Source organism: Acomys minous (assembly GCF_964271855.1).
Source record: "Acomys minous genome assembly, chromosome: 2".
Taxonomy (NCBI): domain Eukaryota; kingdom Metazoa; phylum Chordata; class Mammalia; order Rodentia; family Muridae; genus Acomys; species Acomys minous.
In genome coordinates, this window is record NC_140484.1 from 47,905,548 (window position 1) to 47,928,083 (window position 22,536).

General features: G+C 55.7%; 1 protein-coding gene across 7 annotated transcripts in view; it reads right to left on the reverse strand.

The window, feature by feature from the left end:
- SYT7 (synaptotagmin 7) overlaps positions 1–22,536 on the reverse strand; it is a 62,578-nt gene that overhangs the window by 17,258 nt on the left and 22,784 nt on the right. Inside the window, exons 2-7 of one of the 7 annotated variants that reach the window (XM_084774076.1) lie at positions 21,099–21,202; positions 16,815–16,894; positions 13,041–13,172; positions 11,917–12,144; positions 8,037–8,405; positions 4,339–4,461 (exon numbers count right to left, since the gene is read on the reverse strand). In XM_084774076.1, coding sequence (XP_084630202.1) covers positions 4,339–4,461; positions 8,037–8,405; positions 11,917–12,144; positions 13,041–13,172; positions 16,815–16,894; positions 21,099–21,202 — 1,036 coding nt within the window. Of the gene's footprint in view, positions 1–4,338; positions 4,462–8,036; positions 8,595–11,916; positions 12,145–13,040; positions 13,173–16,814; positions 16,895–21,098; positions 21,203–22,536 lie in introns of those variants that run through there. The other 6 variants (XM_084774077.1, XM_084774078.1, XM_084774080.1 and 3 more) reach the window with 6 other exon arrangements.

Genomic DNA, 22,536 nt, shown 5'->3' on the forward strand with positions numbered 1-22,536 from the left:
TGGTTAAGCCCTTGCTTATCCAACATCACTCAAGACCCTAGGTTCTATTTCTAACATGGCACAAAGACAAACAAAACCCAAAAATCAACCAGCCAAACAGACGGAACAAACAAACCCAAAACAAGACCATGCCCGTTCAGCTTTCATAGCTGTCGAGGGCAAGTGGCCACGTGCCCCAGTCCCCACCCGGTTCCCCACTCATACACCACATGTGGTAAGACTCTCACCCAGAGTCAGAGAAAGGCAGGTCACCATCTAGCAGGCAACCATGTTCACACCTGATGCCATGCTGGTCCAGTGGGGCCAGGATCTCTGGCTTAACAGCCAGGTCGTGAGCCCAGGCTCCATTCAGCTGGGACGTAGGAAGGGGCAACTAAGACCCTGCCCAGGGACCAGGCTGGAATGTCTCATGAGGAGGAAGAGGTGGGGACAGGCAGTGAGGAAGAGATGGCGTAGGGCTTGGGGCAGGCTAAAATTAAAACAGCTTTGAGAGCACAGAGCCACACAGGCTGGCTACAAGCCACATCCCCTGGCACAGACCAGCTTGAAGTACACGGGCGGCCACAGCAGGCAGATACAGACATGCTCAGAATATGCCAGGCCCTGGGGGAAGACACCAGGATCCGACAGCAGGGCGTGCACACACAGACGCACATACACACACATAAAAATTCACACAAGCCCAACGGATACCTAGAGCAACAGGGAGAAGACGGCACAGGCAACGGGCAGGGCAGCCAGCACCTCTGTGGTTAACACACACAGCTGGAGGCATACTTAGATCCCCAAAGGGGAGAGCCAGCCATGCGAAAGTGTGCTTGTGAATTGGAACAAAACAGAAGCAGGAAAGGCAGGGACAGCAGGTCATCAGGTACACTACACACCTGCCGTGAGACCCTGGCCTTGCTCCGTAACACAGCACGACACATCCACCCACCAGCCTGCCCTCTCCCTGGACACCCTAGAGGTGCGGACACACCAGTGCACAGAGTGGCAGGCGTACACGAGGCCCCCACACACGACCACACACGCGCGCACATGGACACGTGCTCACACAGACAGGCACGGGGAGGAAGAGGAGACTGAAATAGCTGGAGAGGTAAAGTCAGGTTAAAAATAGAGCAGGAGAGGAGAGAGCGTGAGATTGACTGCTGAAGGTATGAGAGAGTCGGAGTTATTTTGGCCACACCACAGCGTCAGCATAGCTGCAAAGCAGCCTGGGAAAAGATGGTCAGCACCCCTGAAGCTGTCGGAGGTCACAGGACAGAGAGACAGGCATAGGGATAGGCAGAGGGAGAGGCTGAGGGGCTGGTCACTGGGCCAGGGACACCCCTGTGAGGAGCAGATGGAGGAAGGAGAGAGAGAAAGAGAGAGAGAGAGAGAGAGAGAGAGAGAGAGAGAGGGAGGGAGAGAGAGAGAGAGAGAGAGAGAGAGAGAGGCTAAGAAAAGTTAGTCAGACGTGTGGAGAAGGCTGCTGGGTGGACAAGGGGACAAGGAGGAGCGTGGCGGCCGACAGGAGAGGCAGAGAGGAGGCGGGGGACACACAGAGGCGGGAGAAACATGGTGGCTTCGGAGGAGGCGAGCAATGGGGGTGGCCTGGTCCGCTCTGATCCCCACTCGGGGGTGGGGCCACGGTGGAAACCATTTGGATCCCGAGGAGCAAAGGTGAAATGCTTTGAAGGATGGCTGTGAGCACGCAGTGGCTGGTGTGGGAGAATGGGTGGGACAGACACAGCAAGGGTGGAGGCCTCCACTGCCCCACCCCACTCCTACACTTAGGAGTACCTTGAGCTATCTGCTAAGGCCCAGGACTTGGGGGGGGGGTTCTGGAAGGGAACCCAAGAAATGTTGGGTGGGTTGGAGGCGGACTGCCCCTCACATGCCCTGTAGCTTGTTAGATTCCCGTCCTCTTCACCTGGACCCTGGAGAGGCTTCTCCTCCCCCACAGATTTCCGCCTCTCAAGAGCCTGTTGCTTGACAGACTAAGGGGGCTGAGCAGCAGGCAAGACACCTGGTCAGGAGGTCAGCAGGGGGTGGAGAGGGCATACTTAGAAGAAGAAGGGACAGACGAGCCAGCCTGTGGTTGTAAGGGCCAAAAGTCAAAAAGGGTGGATTCCCAAAGTGTGACAGCTTGGTGGGGGCACCTATGCCAAGCTATGGGATAGGGACACGGACAGATGAGCCAGCCTGTGGTTGTAAGGCCCAAAAGTCAAAAAGGGTGGGATTCCCAAAGTATGACAGCTTGGTGGGGGCACCTATGCCAAGATAGGGACACCTACTAGGGAGGAGTCAGCTGAGCCTGCAGCCCCTTGCAGCTTACCCACCACTAGGAGACACCCCAAGTGCTGTGAGAAATGGGTTTCAAATACAGGAGGGCATGAGCAGGTGGGAATGGCATGTGTCCACTCGGAAAGTGGGGCCGGGTGATGGTGAGGGCCCAAGGCCGCCACCTCCATACCCACCTTTCCCAGGCAGGCAGAGAACAAGCTGATGTCATGATCAGAAGGGATGGGTGTACTAAAATATGGAGACCTGAGTGGCAAGGAAGTATAAATAGGCTGTTGGGTGAAAATGGAGCTGGTTAATTAACACATGGGTGATGTGAAATCTTGTTTCCAGCCTGCATCTGCTCCCTCACGCTTCACACCTTCCTCCCCCCCCCACCCCCCCCACAACCCAACCCTCCCTGGCAAAGGGCTTAGGTTCTTAACAGGTTTCCAGAGGGTTCCAGTCCCCCTTGAATCCTCTTGTCCCTGGCCCTACCCTCTCCTCCTGGCCCTCTGACCTGCTTAGAGCCCATCTTTGAGACCCTGTGGCTTCTGTCAGACCCAGGTGAGTTCGGGGGGGGGTGTGTGTGTGGCAGGCTCTGCTACTTCTCCAAGCCCTTCTTCGCATACATGGGGCACAGGGACTGACAGCAGCTGTGCCACCAAGTGAAGGAACAGTTCTCATTCTCCCCTCCTACTCTGTAGGGACTTGTGACCCGCCCCACCCCCACCCTCCCAGACATGCAACATGGATTCAGGGTGGGAAGGAAAGAGAGGGCTGGTCTCCAGAAGCCACTGTGAGATAGCCAGACAGCTGTCAGCTACAGTCTATCTCTTCTAAGCTACAAGCCCCTAGCAGCAGCCTGGGGCAGTGCCTTCCTGTCCCTAAAGGGCTCTAATGAGCATCAGGGTTACCAGTCTAAACCTGATCTCTGCCCAGCTCACAGGATCTGACAAGTGTCCCAGCCCTGGGGCCCATTTCCTCATTAGAAACGTTGTGTGTTCCTCAGAGGTCACCCTGCTCAATGCTTCATTTGACAGAAGCTGAGGCAATAGCCTAGACAGGGTCTCTGACTTGTCTGAGGTCACAGAATGAGGCTCTAGCTAAACCAATGCAGGCCCACACGCCCTGTCTTTGGCCTCATGGGCAGCAAAACTGAGCACAAGTAGATGTGAGCCCAGCCAAAGGTCAGGTCAAGGGAACAAGAGGGTGAGGGCTCCACTTTTGGGAGCGCTAACAAGCTCTACATCCTTCAACCCTGCCTTTACCTATGAACGGTACCCACCCATGGCTCAACACAGGGACCTATGAGCGGTGCCCAGCCACTCCTCAGCAAAGGGGACAGCAGGAGCTGCTTCCCTGAATTTCAGGCGGCGAAGGCTAGCAGATCTAGCCCCCTGGCTCCTGTTGGCCTTTATGGGGCCCCGAGGAAGGCAATGGGGACAGGGAGCCTGGCAGAACACGTGGCCTCACATCCCATTCCTGGAGGCTGTGCTCAGGGCCCACCCCTCTGGTTCCTTCTGGTCACCAGGCCTCTCCCATGGTTCCTCACCCAGACCCTCTTCCCACCAGGGGCTCCTCTTCATGGCTGAGTGGCACAACAGGTCCTGCAGGCCAGGGGGAGGTTGAGATGGTGGGGATGAGGAAGAACAGGCTTTGCCATTCCCCCAACATCCCCCCTCACTCACCAACCACCAGAGAAACAGGGATTTCTGGGTTGGGAAGGGCGGGGTGGGGCAGAGATGAAAGATGGAGGGGGGTGGCAGAGGGAGGCAAGCAGGGAGATGGGGCCCAGGATGCTGGGCTTGCTCCAGGCCAGGACAAGCATGCTGGGGAGCAGGCTTGATCCAGAATGGTCCCAGGATGGTCCCTTCATAGACCCACGGGACACCACTCGAGTGGTCATGGGACAGAACACCGGCTGGAGGGCTTCTCCTTCCACTCCAGCATTTGCTGAAGACACCACCACCTCGTCCAGCAGTCGGGGGCCGGCTGAGGCAGGTGGCCTCTCCATGCCTCCTTCTCTGCCGCTGCTGCCACCGCCGCCGCAGGCCTCGCCCGTACTCGTACCTCTTGTCCCCCTGAGCGCTCTGGTTCTGCTGGGTTCCTGGGTTTTGCAGGTCAGGGATATTGGCAAAGTCATCCTGTTCCGAAAGCCCTAATACCAGGGATAGCACCACCATCCGGCCTTCCCTGCCCACGATGGGCAGCCCACCAGCCGGGGAGGGGGGTGAAAGGAGGTGGCCCCATGAACAGGGGCAGGGGTGAGGGGGAGGAGAGAGACAGAAACAAAGAGAGAGAAGAGAAAAAGCGTAAGAAACTGGCCCTGGAGAAAAGAAATCAATCTTCAGAACTGTAAATAGTTGGAGAACCGAGGGGAAGGAGAGCGGAGCCAAGAGCTGGTGTCTCCGGGGTAACACGGGAAAGGGGCTAGGCACAAGCCTGAGGAGAGGACTTAGGTATCTGGGATAGTCCCCAGGGAACACACAGGCTGGAGAGTGGAGCAGAGGCCCTAGGACATGGCATCCCCCGCTTAAGTCACTCCAATTATCTGTTCCCTGGGAGGAGGGAAGAAGCTCTCTCAATATCATGTACAGGGCTTGGGCAGGGAGGTTCTGGACACAGGAGAAGCGCTTTAGAAAAATCTGACATCCAATGGGCATTGTACGCTGAGATCGGGGATGCTCTTCGTAGAGCTCTGGGTTATGGTCAACCAGATGTCCTTGAAGCCAGCTAAGCAGCTTCTTCCAGGCTTCCAGATGGACAACCCATCATAGGAAAACTCCAATTCTGTCCCTTCTGGGATCCCAGGCATAGTGGGACCTCTGTCTTGTCCACCTTCCCAGAGATTCAGAGACCTCCAGGACCTGTCCAGTGGAGGCCTTTCCTCAGAGAAGCAGTTCAGAAGGCATCAGGAAACAAAGGTGGAGAGAAAGTACAGGAGCTTGGCAAGGTCTGGAGAAGCTTTGGCAGGACTGCAGGGAGCCTGTGCCTGCAGTGAGACGCTGCTCTGAGGGAGGTTGGCCAAGGCAGAATGGTGGGCAGGTACCAAAAGGATGAGAGTGATTTGGAGAGGGTGCGTAGGCGGCAGCACGGGGTCGGAGGCCACACATGTGTGGAGACCTCCTCAGAGAATCACTGGGCACCTGTGTGGGCCTTGGCTGGTGTCACTGGCACTTCCTGGAAGGAAATGCAAATTCTGGTGGCTGCTCTACTGCAAGGCCGGCAGTCTATGAGTTTGCAGGGGCTTCATAGAGCTCAAGAGAGTGTCTGTAGAGCCCATCAGAACAAAGAGTTGAAGAAGGGTTCTCAGAGAGGGCAGGCATGCAAACATGCCTCAAAAGAGGCCAAGGGAAAGACAGTGAGGCTGACAGAATGTTCCAGAAGGGGGTGGATCTTAGGTCAGGAATCTATCACTTCAGCCACTGATGGAAAGCAAGAGCTTCTGTGATTATTCCCCAGAGAGACTGTCAAAACAGGAAATCAGGCCGATCATAGCATCTGGAGTGAGGGACAAGGGCATAAAAGTTGTAGAAAATGGGAGGTGCCACGGGGGTCTCAGTGAGGGGCAGAAACTAAGCATGGAGGTGTCCTTCTTCTGAGTCTTTGTCTTGGCCACAGCCCCACCAAGCTGACACTTGTGCTGGCATCAAACTTTTGGGGCTCAACTCTCCCCTTCCCTCAGGCCGGATCCTGGCTTCTTTTGCTCCTGCCTATTGCTAATGTCTAAGTCGGTAAAATTCCATTTGGCTGTTCAGAGCTAGTTGAGCTGGGGGAAAGCGAACTCAGTGAAAACACGTGTTGTTTTTTTTTCCCCCCCAGTTAATGCATTTTTCAGATACTGCTTTTGGTCTTCTTTGAAAACCGAGCTGTTCCTCTGCATAAATACCCAGACTGTCATTCTCTGCAGCTTTGCAGGCCACGAGGGCAAGGATGAGGGGCAGAGCTGGACGTGGGGGAGACAAGCTGGTCTGCTTGGATGAGGTTATACCTATCAAGTAGGAAGGATGCACCCTTCATGCCAGGGGAGGGCAAGTTCCTGCAAGGCCTATATGGCCCTCTCAAGCGGATTCTGGGGCCTCAGTAAGACACACCTCAACCTGTCAATGGTTCTGTACTGTACGTAGCTAGAAATGGGTTCTGAAGTCTGAAAACATTAAGGGGGAAAAGGAAAACCTCATGCGGTAGAGACTGAATGTGTTCTGCGAAGCCTAAAGTATCTGGCCTTTACAGACTGAGCACACAACCCCTTCCTGTGAGGGATAAATAGAAGATGTGCTGAGCCTGGAGGTGGCCAGCAGGCAAGAGGGCGAGAGAGCTGCTGTGGGGGCAGGAGCGTGGGCATGTGATGCTGGCATCTGAGCCATGCCCCAGGATGCTGGCATTTAAGTCATGCCCATCAGTAATCTGGTTGCTTAGGAAGAGTTGGTACCTGGGCTTCTCCTACTGCTGGGGGGTAGGGGTGGGGCTTAGGCATGGACCCTGGCCTAAGCAATGCAGGAAGAACAGGAAGAGGGTAGGTGGGCATACTCCAGCCTAAGGTCAGGTGGGGCCCAGCTGACCCTCACTTCAGTTCCTGCCATAATGGAACCAGTTCCTTCGACCTCCTACTCCATGGCCAACAGCACCCATTCCAGAACAATCCACTGCTAAGACAGGAGGCCTTCTGGACATCTTCTCTGGTGCCAGCACTTGACTGCCTTCCCCAGAGGCAGTTGGACAGGCTTCCCCGATTTCCCAGGGGCAGCCTTGGGCAGAATGGCGGGTGGGCCACAGCATGGGTCTCTTGTAACCAGGTGTGGGCAGCTGGTTCTGTGGGAGGGTCTTTCTGAAGCATGGCTTGTGTCTGAGCCGGAAGCTCTGGCTGGGCTCTCTATGTGCTTTGAGAAACTTGCTTGCTTTCTGGAAGCCCTGTATCTTTCCAGTGAGTTCCGCTTTGGCCCTGGGCTTCTCCGCTTTCCCCCCAGACTTATGGTGCTGCCCTACGCGCGGAGAACAGGAAACACTTGTGTGGTGGTTATGATGCCCTCGTGGCTGGACCAAGGCACATAGGCCCATATCTCAGCTCCTAGAGTGACTATCCCTGTGAGGGTGGGGGTGGTCAGGCAAGTGCCAGGGAAGCAGTTAAGGTCAATGGCTTTTGACCTTGGTGTTGCTTCTCCAGGCTGGGTCCTTGAGAGAAATACCATACTTGGCAGCTCTGCGGGTGTGGCTCAGGTTTGTCCTCATCGGGGAAGGGGTCATTATGATACGGCTGAGGTCAGGCATAGATGGACGGGGAAACAAGGGAGGGAGGATGCTTGGGGCAGAAAGATCAGCAGAGTCCAGTTACAGAGAAGGGACATGGGAGGGAGGGTGGCAGAGCTCTGGAGATTTAGTGACAGGGATGGGTTGGGAAAGGAGGAGGGAAGGGCAGAGTGAGGCAAGGCTGGCACAGTGACAGGAGCCGCTGGGCACTAATGGGGGGGTAGATCTCAGGGACCTCCAGAGCACTTTGTGTTCTCATTAAACTTGGGGGGTGGCTTCTCTTCTCAAGCCTCAGGGGCAGTGAGGGAGTTCTAGGGGCTCTGATACAAAGACATTCATGGTGGAGCTCTGGATATAAGTCACAAATGGCTGGGGAAGAGGACCCCTTAAACCTGCCAGACACACTGTTGAGGACATGGAGGAATGAAAGTGTTCTGCTCCTACGGCTCCCAAGGAGACTTGGGGGGAAAGAGGCTGGGTGGGGGAGGTGGGGAGCTGCCCCTGTCAAGGGGAGGACTTACAGGAAGGATTTCATGTCCAAGCCTCGGTTTCGAATCTGCCCCACCACGTGGTCCCAGCTGCCTGGGTTGGAGCGGCTGCGGCCCCCAGCTGCCCGGTACTTGGAGCCGGCTGAAGCGCCCTGCCGAGCCTGACCCCGACCATAGGCCCGGGGGTTGGAGCCCGGTGCCGAGGCCGCGTGGGCCTGCAGCTGGCCCAGGCTCTGGCTGGTGGTGGGCTGGCTGGGCTGCCGGCCCCGCTGGTTCTGGCTCAGCGGCTGCTGCAGGCTCTGCTGCCGCATCAGTGTGCGGGGTCGCTGGCATTTCGGCTCTCCCGCGGAGCTGGGGATAGACTCAAGGGTAGTGGCCGTGGACAGGGTGGAGTCCTCGAAACTTGGGGCAGGTGGAGGAGAGGAGAGAAAGGAGAAGCAGGTGAAGGGATCACAGTGGAAGAGAAAGAAGCCGAGGGCCAGGGCTGGGAGGCCCCAGTGCAGGGCACGCTCGGCTGGACCTCGCCAGGCCTCCATCGGAGTTGTCACTGCTGCAGTCGCTGCCACCACCTCACCCACCCGGAGGTCCCCAGGCTGGCCCCACCCACCCACCTCTGGACTTAGCTTGCTGGTTCCCCAGTACCTCTGTCTGGGCCGACCTCTCTGCTGGTCTGAGTGGGCCACAGAAGCTGTGGCAGCTGCGTGGTGAAGGCAGGTCCCCAGGGCCCTATGACTGCCTGTCATGTTGGAATGGGAGGGGCAGGGAGCTGCTGCCACCCCCTTGCCATCTCACTAGGGGACACTAGGAACATCTGCCTCTGTGTTCTAGCTACTACTGTCCTTTGGAGACAGAAAAGAAATCCAGGCCAGCACAGGGTTGGCCTAGTAATGGCTGAGGAGGCAGGGCAGCCGTTCCTCACACTTTGTTGGAGGGGAGGGGAAGAGAAGGCAGATTCACACACAGAAGCCTGCCCCATGGCCAGAGCAGTCTTGGGGTTCAGTTCTGGGGCAGGTCTCTAACTTCCTACTAGGAGATCCTGCCCTGGTACTTAGGGAGCCAGTCCCACTCAGACGTGTGGACCAAAGAAAGAGCAGACAAGAGTGGGGAATTCTAGGAGGCACTGTTCTGGCTTCACTCTAATTCTGAGAGTGAGCTATCCCACTTCTTACGTACAGGCAGATGCCTGTGCATTGGCCCGCCAGCATCTCTAAACAGGGGAAGGGTAGCCAGGAAAGCAGGTCTTGACTGGTGAGAGGTGATGTAGAGCCAGAGAGACCTGGGTTCGAAGCTCATCTCTGCCACTATTTTTTTTTAAATATTTATTTATTTACTTATTATATATACAGTATTCTGCCTGCATGTCTACCTGCAGGCCAGAAGAGGGCACCAGATCACATTATAGATGGCTGTGAGCCACCATGTGGTTGCTGGGAATTGAACTCAGGACCTTTGGAAGGGCAGACCATGCTCTTAACCACTGAGCCATCTCTCCAGCCCATCTCTGGCACTATTAACTGGGCAACTTTACATGAGGTTTTATATCTCTTTGGGCCCTAGTTGCTTGGCTGTAGGCAGAAGGGTAAGCAGGCCTTTAGTGGCCTTCTTCAGAGCTGAGATTAGGTCTGTACCACTAACTGCTCCCATGCCTGGGCCTGGGGGCAGGAGTTTGTGTTTTCCCTTAAGCTTTTGTGTTCTTGCTTGTTTTGTGCTCTGACCAGAGATCAACTCTGGTTAGCAACTCATACAACGGGACTGGGACAAGCTATCACTCAAGTGCCAGACCCTGTGTTGAACAACTCCAAGCAAATCCCTTTTCCCTGGGTCTGAGGCTCCAGCCTCTTCTTCCTTTCCAACTCTGCTGTCTGGAGCGGGATGTGGTGAACTATGACCTATAAGCTGAATCTGGCCCACTGCCCGCTTTTATAAATAAAGTTTTACTGGACCGCTGCCACTGGCATTTGTTTACATTCCATCTGAGGCTACTTTTCCGCTACAATGGCAGGGCTGAGCAGTGTGAAAGATGTGGCTTGGCTTGCAATGCCTAAATATTTCCTAGATGTCACTTGGCCCTTTACAGAGAGGGTTGGTCCACCTCTAGGGCCATGGGATGACCAAGTATATCCCGGGAGTAATAGAAGGAGGTCCCAGGGCCCTTGGAAGCCACGTTCACCACAGCAGCCAGACCTCAGCTATGCTCCCCCCTGAACCTACTCTGGGAACCAAAAGACAATAGTTAGGTGGCCCCTGTGGAGTGGGCAGAGAAAGAGAGGGAGAGAGGGGGAGAGAGAGAGAGAGAGAGAGAGAGAGAGAGAGAGAGAGAGAGAGAAGGACAGAATGAGAGAAGAAAGCAAAACGTGGCTGTAGCTGGGGTTCTAGGCAGGCAGCTGCCTGGCCTGACTTGGGCTGGGAATCAGGGCTCTCTCCAGGGCAGGCCAAGGTCTGGCCAGCCTTGGTAGGCCCACAGCTCAATGTGGGTAGGGCAGGCCAGCTGGGGGAGGGGTGCACACCGTCTTCTCTGTCTCCTCACCGACCTCATTTCAGTTTCCTATCACATCCCAAATTAGTACAATTTACAATCTTTCAGTCACAGGAAACTAAAACTGGATCCTCCAGGCCTGAAGCCAGTGAGTGAATGCCACGGAAGCCCAGTCAACCTAGAGACTGGCTCGGGGAGCCTGGGGCTTGGGCGGGGGCTTGGCTCTTTGATGGGAAATGAGGCATCCACCTCTAGGGGACATTCCTGAGACCATGTATCAGGAAGAAATGGACTTGTGTCCACTTGAGGCAATGAACAAATGAGCACTCAGCCTGCTAGTCCTCTGTGGTCTTGAATGGAGTGGGGCTGGGGTCTTCTGAAGAGGACCAAGAGGGCCCTGAATTGAGCTGGGTGGCCCAACACTAAGAAGGTGTCAAAACTGTTGGCCTTCTAAGGGGGAGGGTATTTCATTGACTGGGAATGAGACAGTGTCAACAGCTCAAAGTAGAACCCATGTTCAAATTGTGAGGTACTTATGGTTTACAAGCTCTGGGGCTTGCAAAAGCTCTGCTGTGGGAGACTGGAAGTTCTGAAAGCCAAGAGGAGAATAAGGTAGCCTTAGCGGGCTGACAGACCAGGCTGTGTGAACAATGCATTACTGCTTGGTAAGCCCAGGCAGCACTTAAAAAAAAAAAGGACTGTTCTTCTGACCACCCCCTGATATTTGAAAGGAGGTGCTTGTGGGGCTCAACAATCTCAACCCCCAAGAACTCCCAACAGTGGGACAGCTCACTGACCAAGACAGGGCCAGCCAGTGGGGATGGCTGGGATGAGATGACCATTCAGGGCGGCCTGGCTGCTGCTCACAGATGAGACCCTGTGGTAGATGGTGTCATGGTACAAGCAAGGCTGGGGCAAGCAGATGATGTCGTTCAAAATGGAATGGCTCAAGGCTGGGTCTAGAGCCATCAGCTGATCAAAAGAGGAAAGGCCCACTGGCTGATGAGCGTGTAAACACCAGGAGAGATGGGCCTGCTTCCCCAGGAATGGGATGGTCCCATGGTGGGACAACCTAGGGCCTGCTGCCCACAGAGGAATGACCTGATGGCTGAGATGGGGTGGCCAGTCAAAGAGGATGGGATGGCCCAAGGACTGGAGTGAAGCTGCTTTGGGGACAGAGAATGGAATGACCTGGTCACCGGCAAAGGAAGACATTAATGGGAGGCTGCCAGAGGCCTGAATGTGACAGCATATGCCTGAGCTGGTTGTGCCGGATTGCGAGGACGATGGCAGAGTCTCGTGAAGGATGGAATGAACCAGGGGCCAAGGACGGCACCTCTGGAGGCAGCAGCGGGCATGCCAGGGGTCCAGCTGTCCACCCTGGTGGGGGCAGGCCTGAGCTCGCGGCTCTGGCAGCCATGGGGTGCCATCACTCACTTGGACAAGTTGAGCTTCCCTGCGGCCAGGTGGCTCTGCACCATCCGCCAGCGGCCTCTCCCCGCCTTGCCACTGCTGCCCGGCTCGCTGGGGGCAGCCCCGCCGCTTCTCAAGGCGTCCTCTCCGGGTGGTGGCACCGGCGCCGGCTTCTCCCCCAGCCGGCCTTCCCGCTCCACCGCCAGCCCCGCCGCCGCAGTGGCCACTTTGGCGCCTGACAGGAGGGTGCCACTGGAGGCAGGAGGCAGCCAGGCCAGAGGAGCACCGAGGGTGGCGGTGGGGGAGAGAGGGCAGGCCACACATGGGGGTTGAGGGGAGGGAGAAGAGGAAAAACATCGACAGATAAAAGGAAAAAAGAGACAGTGAGAGAGGAGGAGAGAAACAGACGGACAAGAGACAGACAGAGAGAAAGAGAGACATCAGCACTGCAAATGGGTTAACAGTGGAGCCTGCAGAGGAGAGAGGGGACCGGGCGGGCTGGGGTCAGAGAACAACGCACCACGACAATGGAGGGGGCCCCTCCCCACCGCCTAGGGCAGGAGCGGTGGGGGTTGGGGGAGGGCAGCCACCTCCAACTCTATCCCACAGGACAACGAAGGGTTAACGACGGAGGAAGAGCGGGCTGTCCAGGCCAGGAGGCCCCCAGGCAGGGAGAGAGAGAAAGCCGTGTTAGTCAGAGTTCATCACCACCACCACCACCATCACCGCCACCACCGCCACGAACCACCGACCACCGACCACCGACCACCAGCAGCCACGGCCGCAGCACACAGCGGGGGGGAGGAAAAAAGCGAGCCACAACCGAGAGGGAGGGACCAAAACGGGCAACCCCATCCTGACTGCACAGAGGGTGGGGAGCCAGGGGGCGTGGCCGGGGACCAGGAGTGGCTGCGGAGGGGGCACTCCTGCATGGCTGGCCCTGGGGGGAGGTCACAGGAGAGGAGTGGGCAGGCAGGGGGGCAGGAGGGGTTGCTCGTCTCCATGGCCAGCCTGCCCATGGGATGAATGGAGGGGAAAGTGGAAGGAGAGGAGCAGGAGAGGAAGTGGGGGGTGGGCAGGAGAAGGGAAGGGTGGGTTGTGCGCGGATAATTCAGTACATATTGATCAAACCAGGTAAAGTCACTCACTTGAGGGACAGTCGAGGGTCGCCATAAGGGGCGTAGGGTGAAATGTTTAGAATAAACTCCTTGGGAGGATAGGAGCTCCATTTCTGCTGCACTGTGCTTTCATTGTTATTCCAAAAGTCTCTGTCTAGGTCGCTGGAGGGGCAGAGAGAGAGGGGAGAAAACAGGGAGATACAAGAAGAGACCAGAACTGCAAGTCCTGTGGGGGCAGAAGGGACCAGAAGGGACGTGGGGCCCCTGGGGGCACACAGAGGGTGGGGCCTCGAGGGTCTGCTCCTGCAGAGGAAGAAAGGCAGGAGGGCGGATGGGCACTGCAACCTGGGCCAGGCATCCTTGCACTCACACAACGATGTAGGCACACACAGTCCGTACAAACACACACGCACTGGAAGGCTGGCCAGGGAAGCCGCACAGGAAGGAGACAGGCTGCAGGCAGACGGGACAGCCTCGTGCCTAGGAAGCTGGTGGGAGAGAGAAAGACCATGAGAGAGGAGGGAGGTCAGAATGGGGGTGGGGGTGGCAGGCAAGGCCTGGATGGCAAAGGGTAAGGTCCGCTGGGAGGAGGGGGAAGGTGCTAGTTTAGTGTTAGAAGGTGCTGGAAAGTAGGGCAAGTCTTGCTGCTGGTAGCTGGACCTGTCTCTCTCTGGCCTCAGTTTCCCATCAAAGGAGAAGACTGGCTTTTCTTCTTTTCCTATCTTCTCTCCAGTGGCCTAACATGTCCCCTGGCTTCGTTCTACCTCTTGTGAGATTGGAAAACAGGGTTTCCATGAGACTGGGTGAGCAGAAGGCATCATTTTAAACAAATAGGGACTTGAGACAATTAGGGTAATTGGGCCGATTGGCTGAGGCTTCCAGATGAGGGAGGTAGTCTGGCCTCTGACCTCAGAGAGGGTATCATCAAGGGTCATCAAGATCCTTTGTTCTGGGGCCTATGTGGAAGGAGTCAGTGAGGCCAATGGGACCTGCCCAGCCTTGGACCCACAGTATGCCACTTGGCCTGGCCTGCTGGGACGCTTTCTTGTGCCCTTGTCCTTCCCTGCTGACATGCTGAGATCACAAAGGATGTAGAGATTTCTGTGTGGGGATATAGAGGAGACATCAGCTGAGCTCCTGCGGAACATGGCTTGGACATCCAGAAGCCACTGACAACTTGCTAACTTCCTGGGCTCCCAAAGTGACAGCGCTGAGGGAAAGAGGGAGCTAGGACACAGGGAGCTAGAAGGGAGCCATGCATGGGTGACAGGAATGCTGCTGGAGTAAGGGTCTAGGGGAAGGATCTAGCCCGTGTGCCTGCTTAGGTGAGGGGAAACATGACTAGGGGCCTGGCATTATGGGGCCATTCTCCCCTGTGTCTTCAGCTGTTGTGAGGGGAGCTGCTTCTCATGTGTCTGAAAGCTAGGTCTTGACTTCGGTGCTCCATCTGAGACTCAGGAACGAGGAAGGAAAAAAAAAAAGAGAGAGAGAGAGAGAGATGAGAAGCTGGGCTGCCACCATGGGCCCAGAGGAGATGGTGGCCTTGACATCCCTGGCGGATCGCCACTAACTGTCTAGATACACCTTGAAAATGTCTCATAGGAGAGTGTATGCATGAAGTTCAAGCCCAGGCCCTGAGCCAGCTTACAGAGACAGTGGGGCAGCAGGGTAGGGGGAGGGAGGCACCATCGTTTCCAGTGGAAAATACTCCCAATACAAAAGATCTCATGCCCATCAGAAATACTCTGATGGCCCTGCGCCCCAGCAAGGCCTTCCTTGGATGGAGACTCTCTGCATCAGGTGTTAAAGGAATGCAGCAGGTTGGCAGTCTCCCCCTTTTCACGCCGCCTCCAGGTCCCCACCCAGCATCATTGCCCCTGAGTGCTGGGGCCACTTGGATTTCTACTATGGTGCTCCAAAAGATCTCTCATAAAAGAAAGCTGGGGAAACGGGTTCCTTTACTGCAGAAGCTTATCCGAGTCTTAAATGTGTCAATGACCATCAGTATCACCGAAAGGGACTTGGGGGGAGCAGTGTTTCCCAGACTTGGGTGGCTGTGAACCTGTGGATGTGGTCATCATTTCTGAGGCACAGGTACTGTGAGGAACACAGTTTGGGAAATCACTGCTGGAGAATGCAGTGTTCCAGAACCCTGGACAACTTGATTCCTTCGGAGGAAGTCCTAAGCCCATGGGGGAGTTGTGCAGTAAATAAATTGCCCAGGACGGAAAACACATGAACACAGACATGAGTACTGGCTTCTGTGCTCGGGGGGAAGAGGGTCTGGGAGGTAGAAGCAGGCTCAGATAGCCCTTCAGGCTGAACCAGGCTTAAGCTGTTCACCATGGGTCTATAGGGTATCAGAGGAACACTCTGCCCTCACTGTGCTTTAAAGAGAGCCCTTTTGGGTCCTGGCTGTAGCCCGCTTCCTGCCTTGATGCCCTCCTTTTCTCTTAAGGAGGACCCTGTCTAGAATGCCTGCTTTGTCATGAGCACCCCTGTCTAGGCAGGTTATGAGAACCTGTCCTCACCTGGGGCTTCAAATAGCCCAGAGTGGAAATGGCCTCCTGCTCCCCCTCACGTGATCCTCAACCCCCACCTTCAGAAAGCTCAGAGCCTGTGTTCTGCAGCAGCCCCTGAGTCCCACCAGCTCCTGACTTTGAACACTAGAGCGTGCAACCAAACTCAGCTTCAAAGACTCCCCGTGGTCTCCTTCTGAGCCTTCCACCCACCCAGGCCCTCAGTCGGCCCACCCTTCTAGTCATTCCCCCCGCCTCAGACAACCGCCCCACAACTTCTCTGAAAGCCCCAAACAGGGTCAGAGCAAGAGATGAAAAAAGAGGAGGGGCAAGGAGGGAGCCCCCCCCCCCCCCCCCGGGAATGGATAAGGGAGTAAGGGGAAGAATGAGAGATGCACGAGGGGCAAGAGTATGCAGGGGTGCGGGGGAAGGGGCAGTGAAAGTGGAGGCCTAGAGGGGACAGGGGAGGGGTACAGGTAGGACTGGGGCGTGGGGCTCAGCTTCCAGGCAAAGCTCCTTGGCCAGCAGGCTTGATCCCATCCAGGTTAGAGTGGAAGATGGACCGGACAGAACTCCCTGTGAAGACCTGGTCTCCATGGAGAATAAGGTGCTGAGAGCTCCAATCTCAGATCCTGAGGCCTTGGTAGACCTGGGGTTCTCTATTGTCTCCCAGCGACTCTCAGCAGAGAGCTGGCCAAGGTACTTTTGGTCTATGGACTAGGCTCTTAGATCTCAGTAGGGAACCCTAGTCAGGCTACAACCAGTAGATCCGAAGGGGGGCAAGATGCAATAGGAGGGCAGAGCCTCTCCCCATGGGCCTGATTCCCTGGAGCTCAGCACTGAGGCTGGGTGGAGTGTCCTCATGGTTTGTTCAAGGTTGCGAGAGTGGAGTGTGAGAAAAAGACTCCAGCCTATGAGGAAGGGGTTCCATGGCCATCAGTAAGATCCTGGGGAGGAGGCTGGAGGGCCCAGGGCCTTGGCAGCAGGGCGGGGACAGTGTGTGTGACGTTAAGAGTTGGGTGGAAGAATCAGCACGGCACATACAGAGCGGTGGGTGAGAGGCAGCCTTGAGGAGGCTGCAAAGTCTAGGGGTCTGGGGCATAAGCAGAAAAAGGGAGCCCTGGGGTCATCCAGGGTTCTGAGACCAAGGGGCTAGGAACAGCCATGGCCTCAGGGAGTGAGAAGGACACTAGATATGTGTGTGGCCATGTCTAAGGACAGGAAGAAGGGGCCTCTCCCATTTGGGCTATCTGTGTACCCCACAAGCTAGCAGCCTGGCACCTACTTGATGGCTTTCTTTTCACCGCGCCCACGCCCCGAGTCTGGCGTGCCCACCGTCTCCAAGGAGTTCTTGTAGCGTTTGCCCTGCGGAGACAGTATCAGGGTTACTCCTGAGGGGTGAGATATGGACATTCCCCATGCCCCCAGAACAGGGCCACCAAAGGAAAGGAGCAAAACTAGAAAACCCAGAGTCAGTGTGAGGGATTGATGCCATTGTGAGGTATCTGTCCCTTGGCTGGGCCTCCTGTGGGTTCTAGGACCTGCCTCTACCCACAAGGGATCCTTTATGCCTGACCCTCAGGTATCAGGCCATCCTGTCTGCCTGTCTCCTGGGCCTCTGGCCCGGCTCCCAGAAACACAGTTCCCTCTGCCATGGACAGACGGCTCTCAGGCGCCTGGCCACGTCACAATGTCCACGTCACCACCCCCAGATGGTGGGGGCGGCATCCTGCAGGGCAAGGTTGGCAGTGGCCAATGACGTGAGTGGCGGGGGCGGGGAGCAGTCCACGTGCCTGGGCCTGCCAGGGTTGTTGGTCATTGCCTGGGGGCTCCCTGGGGGGGGTCCTCATGCTAGGAGGACTCAAGGGCTAGGAAGGAGGGACAAGGCTTCTGGAAGAGATAATTTTCAGAAGAGAGAGTACATCCTAACCCTGGGGGCCTCCAAGGCAGTCTGGCCCCTGGACAGCTCCCCTGAGTTGCTTAGCTCAGTGTGGGCAGTCAAGAAGCAGGGCAGGGGTGGGCATCCTAGGTCCACCAGTGCAGGGAAGAACAGCACCGGCTAGGCCGGCTGCTGGGAAGGTGAGCACCATTCACCTTCTCAGTTTGGGTTTCTAAATTTAGCTCATGCAGAGCCTGGCCCCATTAACATTCCTGGCTGCCACCAAGCGTCCTCACTCCTCACGAGCATCCCATGGGCCAGGCCCCGGTTGGTGCAGGCAGTTCGAGGATGCAGGCTGGACAGGGACCAGGTCTGTCCTGCAGCTCCCTTTACCACTAGATACTAACTGGCCCTGACCTAGCAGAGTGGAGACAGAAACACAGACACACAGACACACATGTATGCTTCAACATTTCCTTACGTGCACCAACATTGCAGCCATAACAGTCAATTCTTCCATTCTTCCAAACTGAATAAGAGCTGCCACGGCCATGTTCCCACCTGCCTCTGCCAGCTGCAGCCCCTTCCCAGCCACTGGAATCTCGGGAAACTGCAGCAAGACTCCCGGAAGTATGTGGAATGCATAGCCCTCCCTCCATCTTACCTGTGGCACCTCTGTACCTCAGGGCACCTAGATTTGGGCCCAGGAAGGCCACAGGTGCCCCATGTCACCCTGGCCAAGTCTTCCCCCTCTCTGACCTCTCTTTCCTCTCTCCTGGGATAGTTTGACGTAACCAGGTGGGTCCACTGGAAAAGAGACTCCTGGTCCAGACAGCATCACTTTCTCTGTTTATTTGTGTCAGCTCCTATACCCTGGTACAAAGCCCCACAAAAGCAAGGCTATTCTCTCTCTAGCACCTAGAGTGGCACCTGGTATCTACAGGTAGTTCACAGCACCAATGGAAGCGCCCTTCTATTTCCCTATCCACACTGGGGCTTAGGCCTCAAGCTGTTTCCCTGAGCTCAGATCTTCACATTCAAATACAGAGATGCTGGGGCCCCCAGGCCCACAAAGTCACACTTCGCTCACGTTTCTATGGTCCCTCTCACCATTCACTACTTAGAGGTTCAAATCCTAAAGAATTCACAATACTGACTGGGACCATCAGGGGCAGGACCATGCTGTGGTCAACCAAGGGCTGGGCCATGCGGTGGTCACCAAGGGCTATTTTCGGAAGGACCTTAGGTAGGAGCCAGAGTCACACTCCTCTCCAGCATCAGGGCAGTATGGGGCTGGGCTTTTCTGAGGGAGACCTTGGAAACACACCTTCTCCTTTTCCTTTGAGGTATCAGCAGGAGAGCTTGCCTTGGCTAACATCCTCTTCTGAGGATGCCCAGCTACCCTTTCCTCAAGACCACACAGGGCTCGAGCCGGTGATCTTGATGGCCTGAGGTGTTTGGGAGAGATTCTGCAGCTAAAAGAACCTTTCCTGCTGGCTTCAGTGAGTAACTCCAGAGCAGGAGCCTGGGTGCTTGCTATGTGGGACAGGACCCAGGGCAGGGCTGGGATTAGGGCAGGGAGAATTTCAAAGGACAATGCAAATCACAGAAAACCCAGGCGAGCTTCAAGGGATGGTCTGCACAGTGGTTTGGTAGGAGCCCAAGTGAGGGTGGGGGCTTGCCAGGATGATCTAGAGAAAGCCAGCTGGAGATTAAGGAAGTTATTAATGTTTGGAAATGGGATCTGGGCTGTCAAGGTATCATGTCACTGGGACTGAGGGGACAGGAAAGCAAGGAGAGCCCAGCTGCTGTTTGTGAGGATAGCATTTAAAGCTCCTCCTAAAGACTGAGGAAATAGTCTGAGTAAAAAGGGCCGTGTCATAGGGAATCCATGGTGCCAGGAGTTTGGGGTGGTACGGTTGGGATGGAGGGCACTGAGAAAGCAATGCTCTCTGAAGAGCAGGTCTAGAGTCCTGGGAAGGCTCCTGGCTAGAGGGTGTAGTGTGGTCAGGCCAGAAAAAAAAAAAATGCTGCCTCAGACCCTCCTAGGTGCCCCACCCACTACACACTTGCCTCATACTCTGTTCCCATTGGAGATGAGTGCCTGTGGGATTGAGGCTATTTGTACTCTGGTCTTTGAAAGAGTGCCTTCACACGTGTGTGCGCAGCACGCCCCCCCCCTCCCCACCACCACACAGAGTGGCCCAGTGCATATGCAGGGGAGAATAGGATATAGGGCAGGCTTCAGTTACACAAGGATCTAACGAAATGATACACATCCCTGGCTCAGCACACACGCACGCATGCACGCACGCACCCAGTTACCAGCTCATGCGACCTTCTTCTTCTGCCTCCAAACACAGACAGGCAGTCTAACTGGTCCCTACAACAAGGCAACAAGGCACACACCAGGCTGCATAGCAGCCGCTTCCAAGGTCTCAGACGACACTGGTATCCAGGGCACGAAGCTCAACTCCCTATGATACCTCTCTTGGAATTTTGAGGCAGATACAATGGACCAAGGAACAATGGAAGGCAGCTAGCTAGCTTACACACCTGCCCACAGCAGGGGGTGGATCACACTCACACAGGGAACTGAGCCTTTGGTTCTTCTCCAGAATGGAGAGACTCACAAAGTAAATGAATTTGCATCCTTGAAGGAACCATGCTGGGTTATCAGCTTCGTGGATTTCCTAGCAGCCCTCAAATCCTTTCTCAAAGGCACCTACCCTTTCTCTTCTTAAATGGGTCGGGGCACGCAGCCTCTACTCACTCAGGGTCCAAGATTTAGTTTTCAGCCTGTCCTGTGTATGCTGCTCCCAACTATCTCATTCTGAGCCGGAGGTGGGGTGGGCATAAGGGGTGGAGAGTGCCTGATCCCTGCCTGCACTTGGGGCATCTCGGGGCCTCTATTGAGATCGCTCTCTGTAACCCTCACAAGTCCTACTGCGCTTCTGGGCAGGGTGGGAGGGAGGACTGAAGGCTGAAGCGCCCGCCCTCCCCTCCCTGTTTCACGGGGCCCTATGGAACGGCAGCACCTGCCTAGCTGCAGAGTTCGGGAGGAACCGGTGGCTCACAGCTCTTCCTCCCGGCGCCCTCGGGTGATAAATGTCTCTCCTGACAATCTCGTTACTTATTGATAGCCTAATCCCGCTCGTTAATTCCCCAGCCCTCGTTAAAAATGAAAAGAAGCCGTTTGTGCTTGTACAAACCAGGAGAATCAGGATGGATGTGCAACCGGCTTGGAGGGGGGGGGGCGCGAGGCGGGAGGTGCTTCCTCATTGGTCAGAAGGCTACATGCCTTGGCCACGCCCACTGGGGGTGGGGAGGGAAAGGAGGGGTGCGACGCACCGGGGTTCCAAGGGCCTCAATTCTCAGTCTACGCGTGTGTGTCTGCAGTTCTTTATGCGCGAGGTGGGGCATGTGAGCGCACGCGCTCGTGCGATGCTCTTGCAAATGTGTCCCCCTGTGTGTGTGTCCGAGTATAAAAAGATGTATAGGACCAAGACCCAGGCAAAGGAAGGGGGTGAGTATGTGCAAGCTTGCGGTGTAAAGTTCTGTGCACATGTTCCTGACTGTGGGCAGACAGGTCAGCTTAAGCGCTCCATAGAATTCGGAAGCCAATGATTGCAGTATGGCAGAGTGCAGGGTCAGGCCCGGCCCCAAAGGGTCCCCCAACAAGAGCCTTACCAGTTTGCGCTGACACCAGTGGCACAGGCCGCAGAGGACGATAGTGACGCTAAGGCTGACGGTGATGATTGCAGAGACCAGCAAGACATCGCGGGTGGGCGCCCCTGACGAGGACACGCACAGTCAGAGCATTATGGGCCAGGGCCACACAGAATCCTAGAGCCCCCAGAACAACCTCACCACTACCACCTTCTCTCTGGCACTTTCCACTCCCAGCTTTGCCTTTTGCTACCTGAACCTGGGAAGTCCCTCCCTGCTCAGTGCCTCAGCTTCTTCGTCAATACAAATGGAAGAAACCCACTGCTTGGTGACTCTATCTGTGCAACTCGAAACATTTGCCCTTGCAAAGGGAGAGGACACATGTGCCCCTCAGGTGCGTCAAGGACTCTGGAAGAGCCACTACTTCTGTGTGGTCTTCCTGTGTTTCCACATGCCACACCCAATTCGGAACAGCCACCAGCTCAAAGGACATCTGCCTTCTGAGCACCTTCAGGCTCCCTTACGGCTTGGCCAAGGCCCAACAATGACATGTATAATCAAAAGGGAGTCTCTGTAATCTTCTGCCCACATCAACTCTCCTTGGGCTGGAAGCCTTCTCCTGCCTTCAGCTCCATCCTAAAGCCCCAGGCTTCCTTTCAGCCTTCTCATTCATGCCTGTGGGCTCCAGCCTCCTCCGCAGGATTTGTAAGGTCCCAGAAGCTCACAAGAGCCACTTGGAGCTTCCATCTTAAGCATTCTGGGATCTCGTACTTTAGGGGCGGAGAGCCACTGTGGAAGGAAAACCCAGGTTTCTGCACAGATCCTGTTTCCTAACTCTGGTTCTTGTATGAGCTCAGGTCTCTCCTCTGGAAAAGCATATTTAACAGCCTCCCCTGTTTTCCTCACAGGGGGTTGTAAACATTAGCCCAAAACAAATGTACAGAACGCAAAACCTGGACCAAAAATGACCATGTGGGGGAGCGAGCGGAGAAAAAGCACCAAGGAGCACACATAAGCTCTAAATATGTGTGCACTGGGATGTGTCCTAAATCAAGAAGATGCAGTTTATTTACAGAGGAGCCTGCCTGGGCTTCTCAGTGCCAGTGATTGTGGTAATTAAGAGTTGACGATATCTGTCTGGTCCTGGTTCCTGTGGTTTTAGCTTCTGCCTTTCTTCTCCTCTGGGTCTTTCCTTCATAGAGGCCTCACAGAAGAGGGCTGGGTGGTCATTCTCAGCTCTCAGGCCCCTAGGCTCCCTCCCACCACCACTGCAGCACCCCATGGAGTCTATTTACTACACAATCTTTCTAGAAGGCTGTTTGGGTCAAACCAACTTCCTAAGACCTCCCAGGAAACGTCATCCTCACACAGCCTTCACCAGGCCACCACCTGCCAGCCCACAAAGTCTACTTCTATACAAAACTGCTCATCCCTAGTCACAAGAAACCCCTTATTGCAG